General features: G+C 39.7%; 1 protein-coding gene across 4 annotated transcripts; it reads left to right on the top strand.

The window, feature by feature from the left end:
* Positions 1-2,447: 2,447 nt before the first annotated feature.
* Positions 2,448-16,435, top strand: LOC111870332 (GDP-L-fucose synthase). 4 transcript variants are annotated; one of them, XM_023862518.2, is made up of 7 exons: positions 2,448-2,547; positions 3,700-3,861; positions 5,615-5,729; positions 5,872-6,000; positions 8,985-9,198; positions 10,666-10,812; positions 15,964-16,435. In XM_023862518.2, the coding sequence occupies exons 2-7, from the start codon at positions 3,725-3,727 to the stop codon at positions 16,197-16,199; spliced, it is 978 nt and encodes a 325-aa protein (XP_023718286.1). In that variant the 5' UTR covers positions 2,448-2,547; positions 3,700-3,724; the 3' UTR covers positions 16,200-16,435. The 4 variants fall into 4 exon arrangements, with proteins under 4 accessions (XP_023718286.1, XP_023718287.1, XP_023718289.1 ...); XM_023862519.2 differs by having other exon boundaries at positions 2,474-2,567; XM_023862521.2 differs by lacking the exon at positions 2,448-2,547 and adding an exon at positions 2,637-2,680.
* Positions 16,436-16,867: the final 432 nt, after the last annotated feature.

The following is a 16,867-nucleotide window of genomic DNA, read 5'->3' as shown; positions in this document are numbered from 1 at the left end:
TCTCACTGTTCCATACATTTCACATTATACATTAATCCTTTAATAGTCATGTTTGTCCCATATCACTGACTCTCTTGCAAGTTTTTAAGCATATTATTGAAAACAGAACCATATCTTCAGATGTTTACAGAATGTTAACATGGACTGAAGGGCTGCTCAAGACAGGGTCCATTAATGAGCTATTGCAAATACAATAATATACTGTGCCATATAGACCTGCTGCTAAGCAACAACTGCAAAATAAGCAACTATACAATGGCTTTTACCAGGTAGCAGTCTGTAACCAGCAATAGAGATGTTATAAGCAGGACAAATTAAGAGTGAGTAAGTTGTTGGTGAGTTAAGAGAATTGCTGGGGTTCAGTTGTAAGCTGTTGCTGGTAGAAGCTGGTAGCTAAGGCCAAGGACAATTTGGGAACCCAGAGGAACGGGAATGTCCACCAATGAAGCTGCTAGCAAGTAATAGCTACTGGAGACTGGATGTATGTGGGATCACACACTGTATCAAAAATCCAATAAATCCAGTCATCAATCTCCTAAACTCGTCTATAGTCACACTCCATAAAACTGTGACAGTACCTTTGGGTAACAACTGGAGAATTTTTTGAGCAGTTGAGTTACCAGCTTCTCAGAAAATCCATTTCATGAAGTACATTAAAATGATTATGAAACAGCATCACATGTGAACACACTACTGCCAGTTCCTGACCAACAAACGTTCTAGAATCACAAGTTTGGTTTAACAGATTTTTTGGGCCAGTTTCCCACTAAGATGGCTTTTGGTGGCAGGGGCCAAGACCTGCATAAAAGGCCACATCCTGTGCACTGAAGCTGTATGAATCTGAGAAAAAAAAATGATTTTACAGTTTCCCTAGGTAAAGCAATGACATGTGTGTACACAAAAGAAAACCGTGTATTTTTAAGGTACAGAAGGTAAATTGGCAGAGAGAGAGGGCACCAACTTTTAAACAAAAATAAATTGTTATAATNACACACAAGATAGTGAAGGAGTGCTCCAACAAAGGAGAATGGGCGTGACTGACGTAGTGAGGGGCGACGTAGCGATGTGGTATCCTGAACAATTTTAATATTTTTAACGTTGGACAATGTATATGATAGATACATATTTTAGTTATTTTAATGTGTGAACATGGCATGCAATGAACTGGTTTGACGTGGATAAGTAAGCACCTGAAGATGGCATTATTATGCCGAAACATGTAGTGCGAGGGAGAGAAGGAGAAAAATGAGTGTATGCACTGCAAGACGGATTAAATAAATCATGGACAAAAATAAATTGTAGGGGAAGAACAGTAAGGAACACAGTGAAATCTGTGTTTTTGTACCCATATATTTAAGGAGTAATGCTATCAAATTGAGGTACCAGATATGAAGTGACACAAAGAGCAGAGAAACAAATGGCTTTCATTGATGAAACTTGATTTAATACACACTGTGCAGCCCCTAAGTGCTGGCAGCCATGCCAATCACTTGTGTAAAGGAGTAGTTTGTGCTGCAAAGTGAACAGGATTCCTACCAGGTGTGTTTCTAATGCATGCAGCAAAGTCAGAGTCATCTGATTATCATAGTGAAATTGAGTGTGACCCTTTCAAGAAATTGGTAAGATATCATTTAACCCTTTCATGAGGAATGTGGTAGGGCTCAAGGTGTTACTGACTGTTTGACTATCAGCAGTTCCATGTGTATGTGTATGTGTATAAGGGTTGACCCATAAAATCCGGCCCTCACACTTCAACCTTCAATTGAGGTTCAGCAGTTCCATACTCTCAGTCCCCTAACACTAGTGGAAGTGTGGAATTTTTCAGGCCAAATGAGCTGTACATGGAGGTTCCATGCTGGCTGGGTAATACCCAGGGATAACTAATAGGAGTAATCCTAACTTTGCTATTTGCAATATGCAACTAAGTATCTTCGTTTCATTTGCATAGTTCATGGAACCGTATTTTAACAACCTTCTTAATGAAGGTAGCCTTCCTCTCGTTTTCCCTTTCTTTGGATGTGACTGAGATAAGTCGCACTAGCGTTATTTTCAATGCTATTAGTTCTTTGAATGGAAGGACCATAATTAAATTTAAATTTTCTTTTGCTGACGTTGTTATGTTCAGCACTTCATTATCTTTCTTTCTTCAGTTTTTGGGGGTGAGAGTAACAAAACACGGTGAAGTGACACTGATGTCGCTGGGGCAAACGTTTCAATTCGAATTATGGAGAGTTTCAATTTATTGTATTTGATTTCTCTGTCGATGTATAAGATTAAAATCGAGTAACCTATAACAAATTAGTCCTTACTTCAAGTAGATGATTCCATATTCTATTAATTGTTTAAGATGCGACTCCAGTGAAAATTAGATTTTGAAACTACTTGTACGTGCCATCCTCTTCACCCTCTTCACCGCTCTTCAAGCTCTTCACCGGCTGCAAACGCTGCAAGAGAACAGCTGTTCAGTTTTGGGAACTACTGTCAGGGCCGCAAGCACTGCAAGACTGCAAGTGTAGTAGCACGTAGTAGCATACGAGGCAATATAAGGTACAATATGGTAATCGCAGGTACACGAGTAATTAAGAGAATGAGTTTATTTTTTATTTGTCTTATCAGCTGACGACACCAGTTAGTTTAGGAATTTTTCAAGCCCTGGACCCTCTGGACCTTGTTGAGAAAGGTTATAGATGTCGCTAAGTTGTATCGGTTTTATACTGGCACGTTTATGCTCTGCTTGAGTAATACGTACAAATGAACACAGGAGAAATATTCATTATTCTGTTAGATAATTTATAATTATTTATGGGTACGAGATAAGGAAATATTTTTACGGCAGACATAAATATAATATTCCGTAATACTTATTGTTTAAAATTGGTAAATGTATTGTAACGAAATATTTGTATGACCAACGTGAAGATAATATGTAGGATTTGAGGTTCTCGCGGTGGTGGTGTATTTATGGTTATGAAGCGTTCTTTCGTCTATTAGAGAGACTAAACTTTTTACCTTTTTTTTACACTTATTTTACAATACTTCCATTCATGATATATTATTTTAAACGTATGTTTCATGTAAGCTTGCATGTGGTCTGAGCTCAGAATATTAGTTCAAATTATGCCCTTAATAGGCATTTAATTTTGTATGATGGTATTCCCAAATTGAGGTTAGGTCACATTTTAGTTTCATTTTTCAGCCTGTAATTCAGCTGTACTTGAAGTATTGACTCGTGAATTTGTGTCATCCATGGGTAAGAATGTGAAAATTGATTGCACAAGGCATATGATTTTGAATGATTAATTGGAAAAGCTAGGGAAGGAAGTGGTGATGGCTCTTTTTGAGATAGGGCAGTGCTATCCCATCATTTGCTTACTGAGAGAAGAATCTCAGGGTGCTGATCTCTGGGCCAAGATGTAAACCTGCAATCCAAAGCAAACAAGAGAGAGAGCCACTAGTGTAGATGTCTTGTCCAGTTAAATAAACTTCAACATTTTCTTTTTATCAGAACTAAAACTTTGAAACAGACAAACCCAGTTTTTATGAATGTACACAGTGCTCCAAAAATGTGCTCATAAGACATATTTCTTTGAAAATGCAGTGATGCTATGGGCAAGTGGACTCTGTTAAATGGTTATGAGATTGAAATTATGTTTATGTATCTATGCTTCCATAAGATGAAGTTGAACATTGTTTATGCAGGTATTGATCAGCTGATCAGTGCAGTATGTCTGCTGATAAGAAAGTGGTCCTAGTCACAGGTGGGACTGGACTTGTTGGACACGCCATTCAGACTATTGTTCAGCAAGAAAAGAGAGATGACGAGGAATGGATTTTTGTTGGCTCCAAAGATGCTGATTTGAGGTTTGTTGCATGTGTAATTCATTTGGGCAGCTTAATTCCAATGGCTGCATTTAAAATATCTGGTTTGAATGACAGTGAAGGTCCATTTATCTCTCAGTAATTAAGCAGCCTCCTTTCTGTTTCATTTCATGTAGTCATCTCATTTCACCTGATACTAAATAGCTTATGTAGCGCTGTTAAGCCATAAAAAAAGGTATAGTTCTCCCTGTGCTTATGATAACCTTGGGGGGGGGGAAGGGGGACTGGGAGCTTGTCAACAAAATAAAGATAATGGACAGGGACATGTTATCAGAGTAGCCCTTTTAAGGAACATCACATGTACCAAGAAACCATAGACAACTGGTGTTCCATAGTAGTCATCCATCCAAGTGTTCAAGTCCTGTAATGTTAGTTGAGCAGCAAGGAAAGTGACCACTTGGCCCTCAACATAAGAGGCATCGATTTCATGGTTGAAATTTGTAGTTTCTGGGGTATCATATATAATCATGTACACAGATTAAATTTTTAAATTCGCTTAGTGGGGGGTGGAGTCTAACTGGGACCACTTGGCACAGTGGTCACTGATTGACCTATTGTACCTGCCCCAGGTGATTATGATGATGGAGAATTTGGTGGAATGAAAATTGGCAGGGGAAACCGAAGTACTTGGGGAAAACCCGCCCCAGCGCCACATTGTCCACCACAAATCCCACTTGACCAGACCCGGGATCGAACCCGGCCGCCGCGGTGGGAAGCCAGCAACTAACCGTTTGAGCTATAGCACAGCCGTTTGTACACAGATACTAATGTTACAGAGGAACTTGCTGCCATCATCTTCAGGGTTGAAGTGTAGTGGTTAAGGAATATGAGGCAGTCTGCAAGATGGTTACTAAAACACACTGAAGGGCATAACAAAATGGACCCTATTTCATCCAAATAGGAAGTGGGTCTATATAGCAGTGTTTTTCATCAGGGGAAGAAAATAGAACCCTGAAAATAGAGACCTTGACTCACAGAAGTACACTTTATCATAACCCAGAAAATACAGACTTAATCCCCAAGATCAAGGCTACTTGTCCCTCCAGATGTTAGGTACATGCCTGGAAGACCAATCGTGTTACATCCCAGAAAGTACAGATTTGAAGGTTATACATCATCAGAGGCTTTTTGAACATTTTTGTAATAAGATTATTTTTTACGGTAAGGAGTTGTAAGCCCCACGCCCAACCCCCAAGCTGGAGGACCACTCCTTGCTGGTTGTCTGCCACTGCTTATTCAGTATATTCACAGCTTCCCTTCATACCTGGAGGGCGTCTGCTCCACCTGCAACCTGAGGATGCGCCATGCTGTGGTGACAAGGGACCCACATAATGTGGTACATAAGAGAATCATATCAGCAGTTAAGAGAGCAGAGTTCATTAGTGACAGGATGTCATACATAATATTAAGAGGTCACTGGTGTGATATCATCGCTCTGAATCACACCCCAACAGAAGATAAAATTGATGATATAAAGAACAGGTTCTACGAAGAACTAGAACATGTGTTTGATAAATTCCCAAAGTACCATATGAACATTTTGTTAGGAGATTTCAATGTCAAAGTAGGAAGGGAAGACATTTTCAAACTAACAATTAGAATTGAGCAGTTGCACGAAATTAGTAATGATAAATGGAGTTAGAGCAGTAAACTTTGCAACATCAGAGGTAGCAAATAAGAGATTTTCCGTTGAATTCTTGACAGGTATAATGATAGTACAGTTGCTTGCTTGCAGTGATCGTGACCAGACAAAAGCCTTGTTTAACAAGTATCGCCCGACACATGTGGTCCACCTGGCAGCAATGGTTGGAGGTCTGTTCCACAACATATCCCACAACCTGGATTTCCTGGTATGTATCACAAGACTTCCACACACACCATGAATTTCTGAACAAAATTTCAGCGGATGTCCTTTTTTTNTTTGTGTGTGTGTGTGTGTGTGTGTGAATAGAAGTGTAGTTGTATATTTGTACTGTTTGTTTCTGTTCACAGCGTAAGAATATCCACATCAATGACAATGTGCTGCAGACAAGCTTCGAAGCTGGAGTTGTGAAAGTTGTGTCATGTTTGTCTACATGCATCTTTCCTGACAAGACAACATATCCCATAGATGAAACTATGGTAATTTATTCAATTGTCTGTTAGTTTGTAACTTTGCAGATTAATAGGATTACAGTTTGAGACTTGAGGTCCTCATGGTAGTGAGCATTAAGACCACAGTCTTCGGGGATGTCATTCTGTGTAGGCTTGTAGGTAGTTCTCAGTATCTTAGGAAACTGCTGCCTCTTTTCTTCATCAAGTTCCTCTGAAATGTTGGAAACCATCTATCAGACTTCATGGTGTCATGTAGGATTCGAGATTCTCACAGTGGAGGTTATGAAGAGCTATGTCTTGTGAGATATAATCCCGTGTTTCAACAACTACACGGTATTATATCCTAGAATATAGAACTCCACAATGGATCACATCCCAGAAGACAGCACAATTGTTGTCTGATGTGTCACACAAAATCCTGATTCCCTTTCTGTAACATTTCCTTCCTATCCTTTGATTGCAACATACATGTAGGATACATATGCAGTGAGAATAAAGATACTGATGTTGGTTTTCTATAAGTAACTAACTACATGGAGCTGAGTCCTTCTTGAGAAGCTGCCAGTTGTGTAGGTACTCAGGAACTTCCCAGCATTTTATGGAACTTGAAGGTTTATTATTGTGTTCATGAGAGCCCTCCACTTGTCCCAATCATGAGTCAGACAAATCCAGTCCATACCAACCCATCCTATCTCTTTAAGATCCATTTTAATATTATCCACCCACCTATGTTTTGGTCTTCCTAGTGGCCTGTTTTCTCCTGGCTCTCCTGCCAATATCCTACATGCATCCACCTTCTCTCCCATTTGTGCCCACCTCATCCTCCTTGACTTGATCATTCTAATTATACTTGGTGAAGAGTACAAGTTATGAAGCTCTGCATTATGCAGTGTTCTCCAACCTTTTGTCACTTCATCTCTCTTTGGCCCAAATATTCTGTTCAACATCCTGTTCTCAAATGCTCACAGTCTAATGTTCTTCCCATAATGTCAGAGATCAAGTTTCACACCCATACACAGCCTCAGGCAAAATTATAGTTATGTGTATTCTTATTTCTACATTACTGGATAGTGGACGAGAAGACAAAAGGTTATGGACTGAGTGACAACAAGCATTACCTGAATTCAGTTTCCTTATGATATCCTCCTGAATCAAATTTTGATTTATTGCTGTCATTCTGAAATATTTTTACTGTGCCACATTTTTAAAGTAAGGATCTGTTAACTATCTTTATGTCATGATTTTGCTCTGCATTCTGGTAATGAGACAGCAACATATTGGCAAGTACATGGAGCGTGACTGTAGGTGGGATTTGGTTTGGTAATTTGATTTATTGCACATTTATACAGAAAAATCTTACATGTAACTATAAAGCTATTGCTAATTCACATACTCTGCAGTTCACTGCAGCATGTATGAAATCTTCTCAGTGTGCTGTATCTTCAATGGTTGTCGTCTGGTAATGGCTTCTTCAGCTTCCACATTGATATCCTTATTGGCTGGCAATTGCCTCACAACTTACTACTACTCTTCTAAATGCCATCTCAAGACTTTCATATTTGCAGCTGCACCTTGTCTCACAGTCTTGGCATGGACTGCACAGAAAACACCTCTCCCTGCAATTCTTCTAGTATTGTATGATACAGCTATCACACAGACTGTGTAGAGTATACTGCTTCCTAGTTACTACATTGTTGCATGTTATGAATCTGTTGCGGTCATTACTTAGCAGTGGTTGTTGTTCGCGGAGCCATTACGTAGCAACAGCTGTTGTATAACTGCTTATTTTGTGGTGGTTTTGTAGGAATGGGTCTGCATGCTACAATATACTTAGTTTTCTCTGCGTTTACTTCTAGACCAATGTCCTTGCTAACTTCAGTTAAAGATTCTCTGTTTTTCTTTATTGCAACTATATTATCTCACAGTAGATTTATATCATCAGCATAGACCAGCAGCCTATATGTCCCATTTAATTTCAGCTCTACCTGGTTTTCCTGGACCTTCCTAATGTCATATCCTAAAGCAAAAGTTGAAAAGCAGTGGCGATAAAACATCTCCTTGTTTTAGACCATTTTGGATAAGGAAATTATCAGACCAATGTTAACCTATAGGGACTTTACTATACATTTCATTTGAACACATTGTAATCAGCCTAACTAGCTTCAAGGGTACCAGAACCTGTATGATAATATTGTACAATACTTCCCTCCTAACTGAATCATAGGCTTTCTTGAAGTCTACAAATAGCTGATGTACTGTCTCATTGTATTCCCATTTTTTCTCCAGTATATGACGAATGCAAAAAAATCTAATAAGTAGTTGATCTATAACGTCAAAGCCCACACTAATGATCCCCAATAATTATACCTATATATGGAGTTAACCTTAAGAGAAGGATGTTGTGTAAATGTTTATATGAAGTTGATAACAATGATATTACTATCAGTTTTTATCACCCTTCTTGTAAATTTGTGCAATAGACTCCTTCCACTGATCAGCAATTCTCCCTTATTCCCAATAGAATTAATGAGTTTATGGATCACAGACTGTAATGTTTCACCTCTTACTTGAATCATTTCTGCTGGAATTTGATCACTACATGGTGATTTATATCTTTACATCTTTGCAGTTGCAATTTCAACCTCAGAAGGACTAGGATCAGTTACTAATGGCTCAGCTGTATGTATTTCTATCTGCCGAACATCGCGGAGTCCAGCTGGGTCCACTTGGCATGTCGGCCACTGATTGGCCTATTGTACCTGCTCTGGGTGATTATGATGATGGAGATTTTGGTGCAGTGAAGATTGGTAGGGGAAACTGAAGTACTTGGAGAAAACCTGCCCCAATGCCACTTTGACCACCACAAATCCCACTTGACCAAACCCGGGCCACCACAGTGGGAAGCCAGCGACTAACTGCTTGAGCTAAGGCACGGCCATATCAGTAATGCTTTGTGTTACCATCACTAGAACCCTTCAGAGCAATATGCATTTCTTTTTGTGTGCTTGCAGATTCACTTGGGTCCACCACATCCATCCAACTTTGGATACAGTTATGCCAAGCGACTGATTGATGTCTCAAATCGAGCGTACCATGAGCAATATGGCTGTCTGTTTACATCTGTTGTACCATGCAATGTGTTTGGACCACATGATAACTTCAGTATGCAGTCAAGTCATGTTATCCCTGCACTCATCAGGAAACTTCACGATGCTATAGAGAGAGGTAATGATGTTTTGCAAAGCTGATGTGAAACAGCTGTCGGTGAAAATGAGAGAATTGTGACATTTGCTTGAAACAAACCTTAATTTAAAATCTCCCCCCACTGTTTGACAGAAGTCGCCAACAGCAGCCCAGCTCTTCATCCTTGATTTTATCATCCTAATAATATAAGTGTCCCATTTATCATAAGATGTTTCATGATAGCATGCTCTCAGCTTGCTGTTAGGTGGTAGTGTCATTTTTTATATCCAAAAATAGTCATTGTAAGCATGTAGAACAAACATTTACAACAAAAACATTCCATTCACATTTCATATGCATATTGTCATGTGTATGGGTGACTAGACAGGGTTTGGATTGGTAATTGGATTTATTGAACACTTACAGATTGTAACTACAAGTAACTGTAACACTGTCGCTAATTTGCACACTCAAGCAGTTCACTACAGCACATATTAAGTCTTCTAAGTGTGCTGTGTCTTCAGCAGTTGTGCGGTAACAACTTCCATTGGCAGACGTTCCCCTTACTCTGGATTCCTGAACTATCACCATGCCTCAGCTACCAGCTTCTAACAGCAACGGCTCACAAACTAACTCACTCCACTCCACTGCACTAACTGAACTTAGCTGAACTTGGTCGGTCTCATGATATAGCCTCAGAGTGGACCACATAGAAAACACCTCTTCCAGCAGTACCTTCATTGTTACATGCAGACTGCTGCCTAGCAGCAAGTCTATATGCCACACAATTCATACCCCACAAGGCTACCAAATTTGGCATCAAAATGTGTGAACTGTGTGAGTCTAGCTCCACCTATGTTCAGTCTTTTCCTGTTTGCACTGGATGAGCTATAGAACTAGTCACTGAGCTTTGTGACTCTAGTCTACAGTGACCTGCGAGTCACTAAACACAGCAAAAACACGAGTTATTCAGTCTCAAGGCTGACGCTTGAAGACCCAGGCTCTGTTCCAGTTTGTAGGATTATCCATACATAGAAAATCACAGAGGCAGGTTCTTTGTGACTAGTTTGTATTTTAACTCCTATTTATCTTATCACTGATGCTCCACACTTTTCTCTGAAAATATTATAATCTCAGTCCCCAGATAAAGCATAATCCTGAATCTAGCTGGATTTAGAAAAAAAATTGTACTTTTTTATTATTACAAAAGGTTCATTAATTCCATTCAGTGTGATTGATGGTTTTTTCATTTTAATCTTTTATCCTTTACATGTTTCAGTCCTATAGACCATCTTCAGAAGGATATCAATAGGACCAAAACATGGAAAGGATAAAAGATTAAAAAGAAAAAACTATCAGTCACACTGGACAGAATTAATAAACCTTTTGTAATATTATTAGTGTGACAGATCAGAATGAAACAAATCAAACTTTTTATTATTATTATTATTGTTATTATTATTATTATGTCCATCATAACTGTGACATGTGATTTGTGTTTCTTCCCAGGGAAGTTAGGGAGTCCAGAAAAGACTGTATTCACTGTTCTTGGTACAGGCCGGCCATTACGTCAGTTTATCTATTCCCTGGATCTTGCAAAATTGTTCATCTGGGTGCTGAGGGAGTATAACAGTGTGGACCCAATCATTCTTTCCGGTGAGCGAATTACGTGTTTTCCATTGTAGCCTGCATGTTAATGTTAATGCTTTTGTTGTGTGTGTTTGTGTGCATGTCTGCACGTGTATGCATCGTTGCATGTCTCTCTGTGTCTGTCCCCTAATGACAGTCTGTGTGAGCTTTGTGACATTACTGTATGAGACCCTAATCTTGAGACTTCTGGAGTGAAGAAAGAAAGGGTGACTCATCTGCTATGTATAATATCAGTTCAGAACATATTGTACATATTGTAGTGTGCTTATGTTGTGCTCAAGTGAACTGAAATAATTGTTTTTGTGTCCCTAGGTTACAATGTAGTGTAGAGAATCATTTCAGATAATGGTGACCACTGACAGGTGTGTGTGTGTGTGTGTGTGAATTTGAGCATCTGCTGTTGAGTACCAAGATAATGTTGCCTCCACAAAATATTATTATACACTGGGAGAGTATGAAAATAATAGCAAACGTAACCGAGAAATGTGATGATGTATCACACCGAAACGATATTGTCGCCAGCTAAGGGGGCGATAGTGTTCAGCAAGAAACCTTGGTGATCTGTGTTAAGAATCGGGAGGGAACACAGACAATGGAATGCCACTAATCTGACCCAGCTTCTCAGATCTGGCAGATCCTTGTTAAGGTCCGAGGTTGTAATTTTGCTTGTTGATAGCCTATACGCTGAAGCTATAGAGGCAGTAAAGTTGCAGACCGTTTATCGGTTTCTTCCTCCAAGTTAATTTGGTTTGTAGATGAAAATAATTCAGAGGCCAGCTTTGAAACGGCTCCCAATCTGTGAATTTGGCAACCAGGTCAGAAGGATTTCTATTTCTAATATCGTCCAACAAACAGAAGATGATTGGTAGGTGATGTGAGTCCAGAATATCAGAGACAGTGACTTCTGACAGCTGGACGTTCTTGAGCACAACATTGAGCACGTGACCATTTGCCGCAACAGAGTAATGAGTGGGACATTGTGGTACTGAAATTTCAAACTCATTTATATGCATTTAATTCTATAGTTTTGCACCTGAATGGTTGGAAATGACACTATTCCAAAATGGATATTTAGCATTCAGATCTCCTGCCAGCTTAAGAGCTCAGTTATGTCTGCATCATTCCAGGTGTGGCCCGGGGAGTTATAGACTGCTGCAAGTAGTACTTCGCTATTACCAATCAGTATGCAAACCCCTGTGGCTTGTATTAAAACAAGTGGAGGCAGGTCTACATGGTTGTGGGGAATGCCTTTTCTCACTGCATTGGCAGTTCCACCTTTTCTTCAGGGGAAGCAGTCAGTACGATAAAAGTGATAATTTGGAATAAAGAATCTCCCATGGGGTTTGAGATTTGTCCCTGAGAGACGAGCCACATCTATATGTAAGCCTTCCAGCTGTTTACTGAGCTCATAGCGCTGCCTCCAGATGCAGTTTGCATTAAATGCTATGACTGAGTGGCCTATGAACTCTGGCAGCCATTTTGTTGCATTAATTTAATGACCATTATTCTGTCTTCTTGTGATACAGCTCCACTGAGCACTATCATGATCTGATGCACTGCAGTGGCTACAGTGTCACTGTTAGGCGAATTGGTAGTCTGTACTGACAGGCTGTTTTCTGAAATTCCTGTTGTGGCACATACAGCTGCTGCAGCACGGGGTGTTGGACGCCTCTCTGTCTGCCGTACCTGTGGTTGCTGGTGTTCATTGTCTTGACACAGTGCAGCTGCGTAGGATTGCTCTGGTGAGGTGAACTTAGAGATGAACCTCCTCCCAGAGGGTCCCTTGGAAGCTCGCTTTGCTCTGCTCCTTTGTAGTTCCTGTTTCGTGTGGCTGCATCCTCGGTATGATGCTAGATGATGTTTCTCTCCTTCTACTAGGGTGCAATTGAGCAACTTGGCATAGATTCTGTATTTGTCTTTTTGGGGTATTCCTTGTGCAGTTGGCCCAGACATGGCTGAAATTTGATAGTTGTAGCACTGTGTAAGGCTGGTTTGAGCTCTGTATATCCCTCCCTTGATGATAATGTGGTTAAGGCTAATCCTGCTTATAATATCTTGGTACTGATCACACAGAAAATACCGTTCTTCTATTGTTGGGATGGTGTCCATTGCTGAGGAAACGTGTTTACCAAAGTGTTGCTTATAAACGGTTTGCATAACCCCATTCTTCTGTTGTTGTGTGCGTATGTTGTGGGCATTACCTAGAAATGGTTGCTGTTTACAAAGTCACTGCTTAGCAGTGGCTATGTACGCCACAGTAGGTATGTGTTTCCTGTTCCGAACAGTTTCTGAGATAGAGCTATTTCTCTACGTAGTTCCAAAATTGTTGACAAGAAAGAGATATTATGTACAGTTCATAATATGGTATTTAATGTTCAAGTGACAAAGTTGGTACAGTTTATGTAGTGTAAGACATTTTTCTAAAATTCCACTGTCACCATCAGTGCACTTGGCAGCTCGTGTGAGGACATGGCGTATTGCTCGTCTATACAGTGTACAGTGTACTGTGCAATGAAATAGCTCTATCTGGGAAACGATTCAGAATATAACATATGTATATATACACTTTTTTTTTGCTTAGAATGACCAATACCGTGACATTCCAGAATATTGACCTTTCCCCCTGGGACATCTTTTATATTGGACTTGGCCTGTAAATTGCATATAACCTGTAAGTTACAGTTTTAGAATTTTACCCCAAAGAATATGGCCATGGAGGGAAGTGTGAACTTGGGAATATAGCTAAATGTGCAGTATGTCTGTCACTTGTCTATACCACTTAGACTCTAAGAAAGCCTGTGACTCAGAAGGAACATTCTTATTGAATTCAGTATTCAAGGCTTCCACATTTTCAAGACAGTCAGGTCGCAGATGGTAGTGAGACTATCAGCCTTATGTGCTGGCTGTCCTTTACCCCCAGGAAGGTTCCTGGTACTCATTTCTGTTGGAAGCTGAGTTGACTCCAAGGCCATAGTGCAGCTGGAAGGATTAGGTCGATTGGAAAATCCAGTGGCTTCATCGGGAATCAAACCCTCATCCTCCTGGCTTGTAGTATAGTTTCTTAAACTACACTACCGCAGATCCCAAGATAGCTACTAAGTAATTAAAAATGTGGCAAAGTTCAAATATATGGAAGCTGCTCTAACAGATCACAGTCGTGTTCACAAAATGTTAAAGAGTATACGAAACTTGGGAAATGCTTCTACCATTCAGTTCAGAATCTTGTGTCTTAGATTCTGCCATTTTAAGTTTCTGAAGTATCAAGGTTTAAATGTCCAGCAACACTTGGTGGCTAGAATCAGTGCTACAAGTGGATATTTGCATTTAAAAATATGTCTCTTCAATAAATGAAGGGCCTATCCTATAAATTGTTGTTCACTTGTTATTATACTGTAGACAGCATTGCATAGAAGTCCTGAAATATGAGGGGGACCCAAAAAACCCAGAATTTGTTTATAAAAGAATCTGTATTTATTTTTACATAACAAAACATTAATCCCATTCGAAGTACTCTCCATTTGATTCAATGTACTTGTCCAAACATATCTTCCATTGCTCAAAACATTTTTTAAATTCATCGCTGGTGATGCCTTTTAGTGCTTCCGTCAGTTTTTCTTTACACCTTCAACATCAGCAAAACGTTCTCCCTTGAGGTCTCTTTTCATCCAAGGACATAAAAAGAATCACACGGGGCACGATTGATTGAGTAAGGCAAGGGTGTCATGCCAACAACCATTCATCTCTTTGCCACAAATTGGGACGTTTCCTACTTAAACTGTTATGCATCCTTTTCAAAACTTTGTCAATTGTTCACCGGTGATCTTCCAGAATGATCTGACGAATTTTTGTCACATTTTCATCAGTTCAGGCAGTCGAAGGACATCCACTTCGAGGTTGATCATCAGTTGACATTTCACCACGTTTGAAATGAGAGAACCATTCGTAAATTTATGTTTCACTCATGGTGGCTTCCTTGTAGGCTGTTTGTAGCATAACAACCGTTTCTGCTGCTGTTTTCCCAAAAGGAAACAAAACTTAACAACAGCACTTTGTTCATGTGAACCCATTAAAAATAGACAAAATATAAAAAAGTCACTTGGAAAAAATTCACCAAACACTAACGCAAACTTCTCTGATGATGCCAGCTGGCATACTGATTCAGGAAGGTGCTGCAAACAACCACTTAGCTGCAGAAACCTGTACTGCAAATACCTCACCTTCTAGAAACAAATTCTGTTTCTTTGAGTGACACTTCATATATTATATGTTCATTATACGTCACTTGGCCACTGGGCATTACTTTCATTGATGACAAAATTTATCATTCATCCTTTAAATGTTAAATATAAAGATAAATATGTAACAAACTATAATGTTGTCATTTGTTTTGTATGGGTGTGGTACTTGGTCTCTACATTAACCTTTGTAATTCAGAAATAGGAGATTCAAGTCTTCATGTGCTGTCATGGCACTGGCTATGGGATGTGAACTTGGCAGTATGTATATTGAACATGATATAACACTCAACCTGCTGCTGGCTCCTGCTAGACCTTTGTTTTGCACCATCAGAATGGCTCACTATATGGATAGCGGGGGTTAAGGGGTGAACATTGGTTGAGGATGTATGTGAAAAGGGTTCTGAGTTGAATATTTTGACCCAAGAAGGAGAAGTGACATGGGGGTGGTGAAAATTGCATAATGGGGACTTTCATGCAGAGATGTGGAAAGCATAACAGAATGTTGGTTGGAAAACCTAAAGGGAAGAGCCCACTTTGAAGATCTGGGAATTAATAGGAGGATGATATTAAAATCATCATCAACAACATCAAGGTCTGGACTGTTTGATCCATTCCATTCCTTTAGAAGATGATCCTCTGAGTGTAGTTTCAGGCATCCAGTGGATCTTCTTCTAGATGTATAGTCCATTAAGTGTCCAAATATTGAAATGTAAATTAAAAATAAATCTGATAAGAGGTATGAAGGCAGTTATGAGGTTCAGGGTAGAAATCAGTGGCAGGCAATCTCTATTTAGTCAGCTAGTTGATTGGTCTGTTAGTTGGGTAGAGAATTTCAGATAATCTTTATTGCATTTTTAATACAGGTCCCTTGTTTCATTGTTTGATATGTGTACTAAAACAAAATGTGATTTCCTGACAGTGGATGAAAAGGACGAGGTGTCTATAAGCACAGTTGCTGAGAACATTGCTCAAGCTTTTGACTTCCACGGTGAAATTCAGTATGACTCAACACAAGCCGATGGTCAGTTCAAGAAAACGGCAAGCAATGCTAAATTAAGGAGCTACATGCCTGACTTCCAGTTCACACCATTTCAGCAGGCAGTGAACGACACAGTGCAGTGGTTCAAGCACAATTATAACACAGCAAGGAAATGAGATATTCACTTCTCAGTATTATGTGATTGGTCTCATGAGATGTATTGCTGTGTATGGTTACGAACATCCTGAACATAGACTTAGCAGATACTTCCAAAAATTTGTAACTGCCTACCAGGGTTCATGGCACCACATCTCAGGAGCTGACAGTCGTGCAATAAATAATTGTTTTCTCTTAACCCATTGAGGTTGAGATTTTTGGGTGCAGGAAAATACACTGGGGCTTGGATTATTTATTGAAAGATCAACACATTATGAGAGTAATTCTTCACTGCTACAAAGATGCACCAAAGATACAAGTACTGCAGGAGTATACAGCCAGAAACTGACCATTACCTCCATCTCTGAAGAAAAGCCAAGACTGTGAAGAAAGTCATCTTCTGGGTTTAGGCGCCATGTATTCTTCGTTTTGGCCGACGTTTTGGAGGAACGTATCGCCTCCATCTTCAGAGCAGTTGAATGGCTTGGAATGCCTAAACCCAGAAGACGACTTTCTTCATAGTCATCACCGTGAAAACCTCAAAACTTACAGAAGCCAAGACTGTTTACTAACTGAGAAGCTGTCCTCCGGGAGGGACTTTTAAGCCGTGGGTCCCTTGTCGTAGCTTTACAGCACGTAAAAGAACCTCATATATCCTAAGGAGGTCACTGAGCCACATTCAAGGACA

This window comes from Cryptotermes secundus, unplaced genomic scaffold, assembly GCF_002891405.2.
Source record: "Cryptotermes secundus unplaced genomic scaffold, Csec_1.0 scaffold391, whole genome shotgun sequence".
Taxonomy (NCBI): Eukaryota; Metazoa; Arthropoda; class Insecta; order Blattodea; family Kalotermitidae; genus Cryptotermes; species Cryptotermes secundus.
The sequence above is the reverse complement of the archived record's forward strand: the minus strand, read 5'-3'. Positions and strand labels throughout refer to the sequence as shown.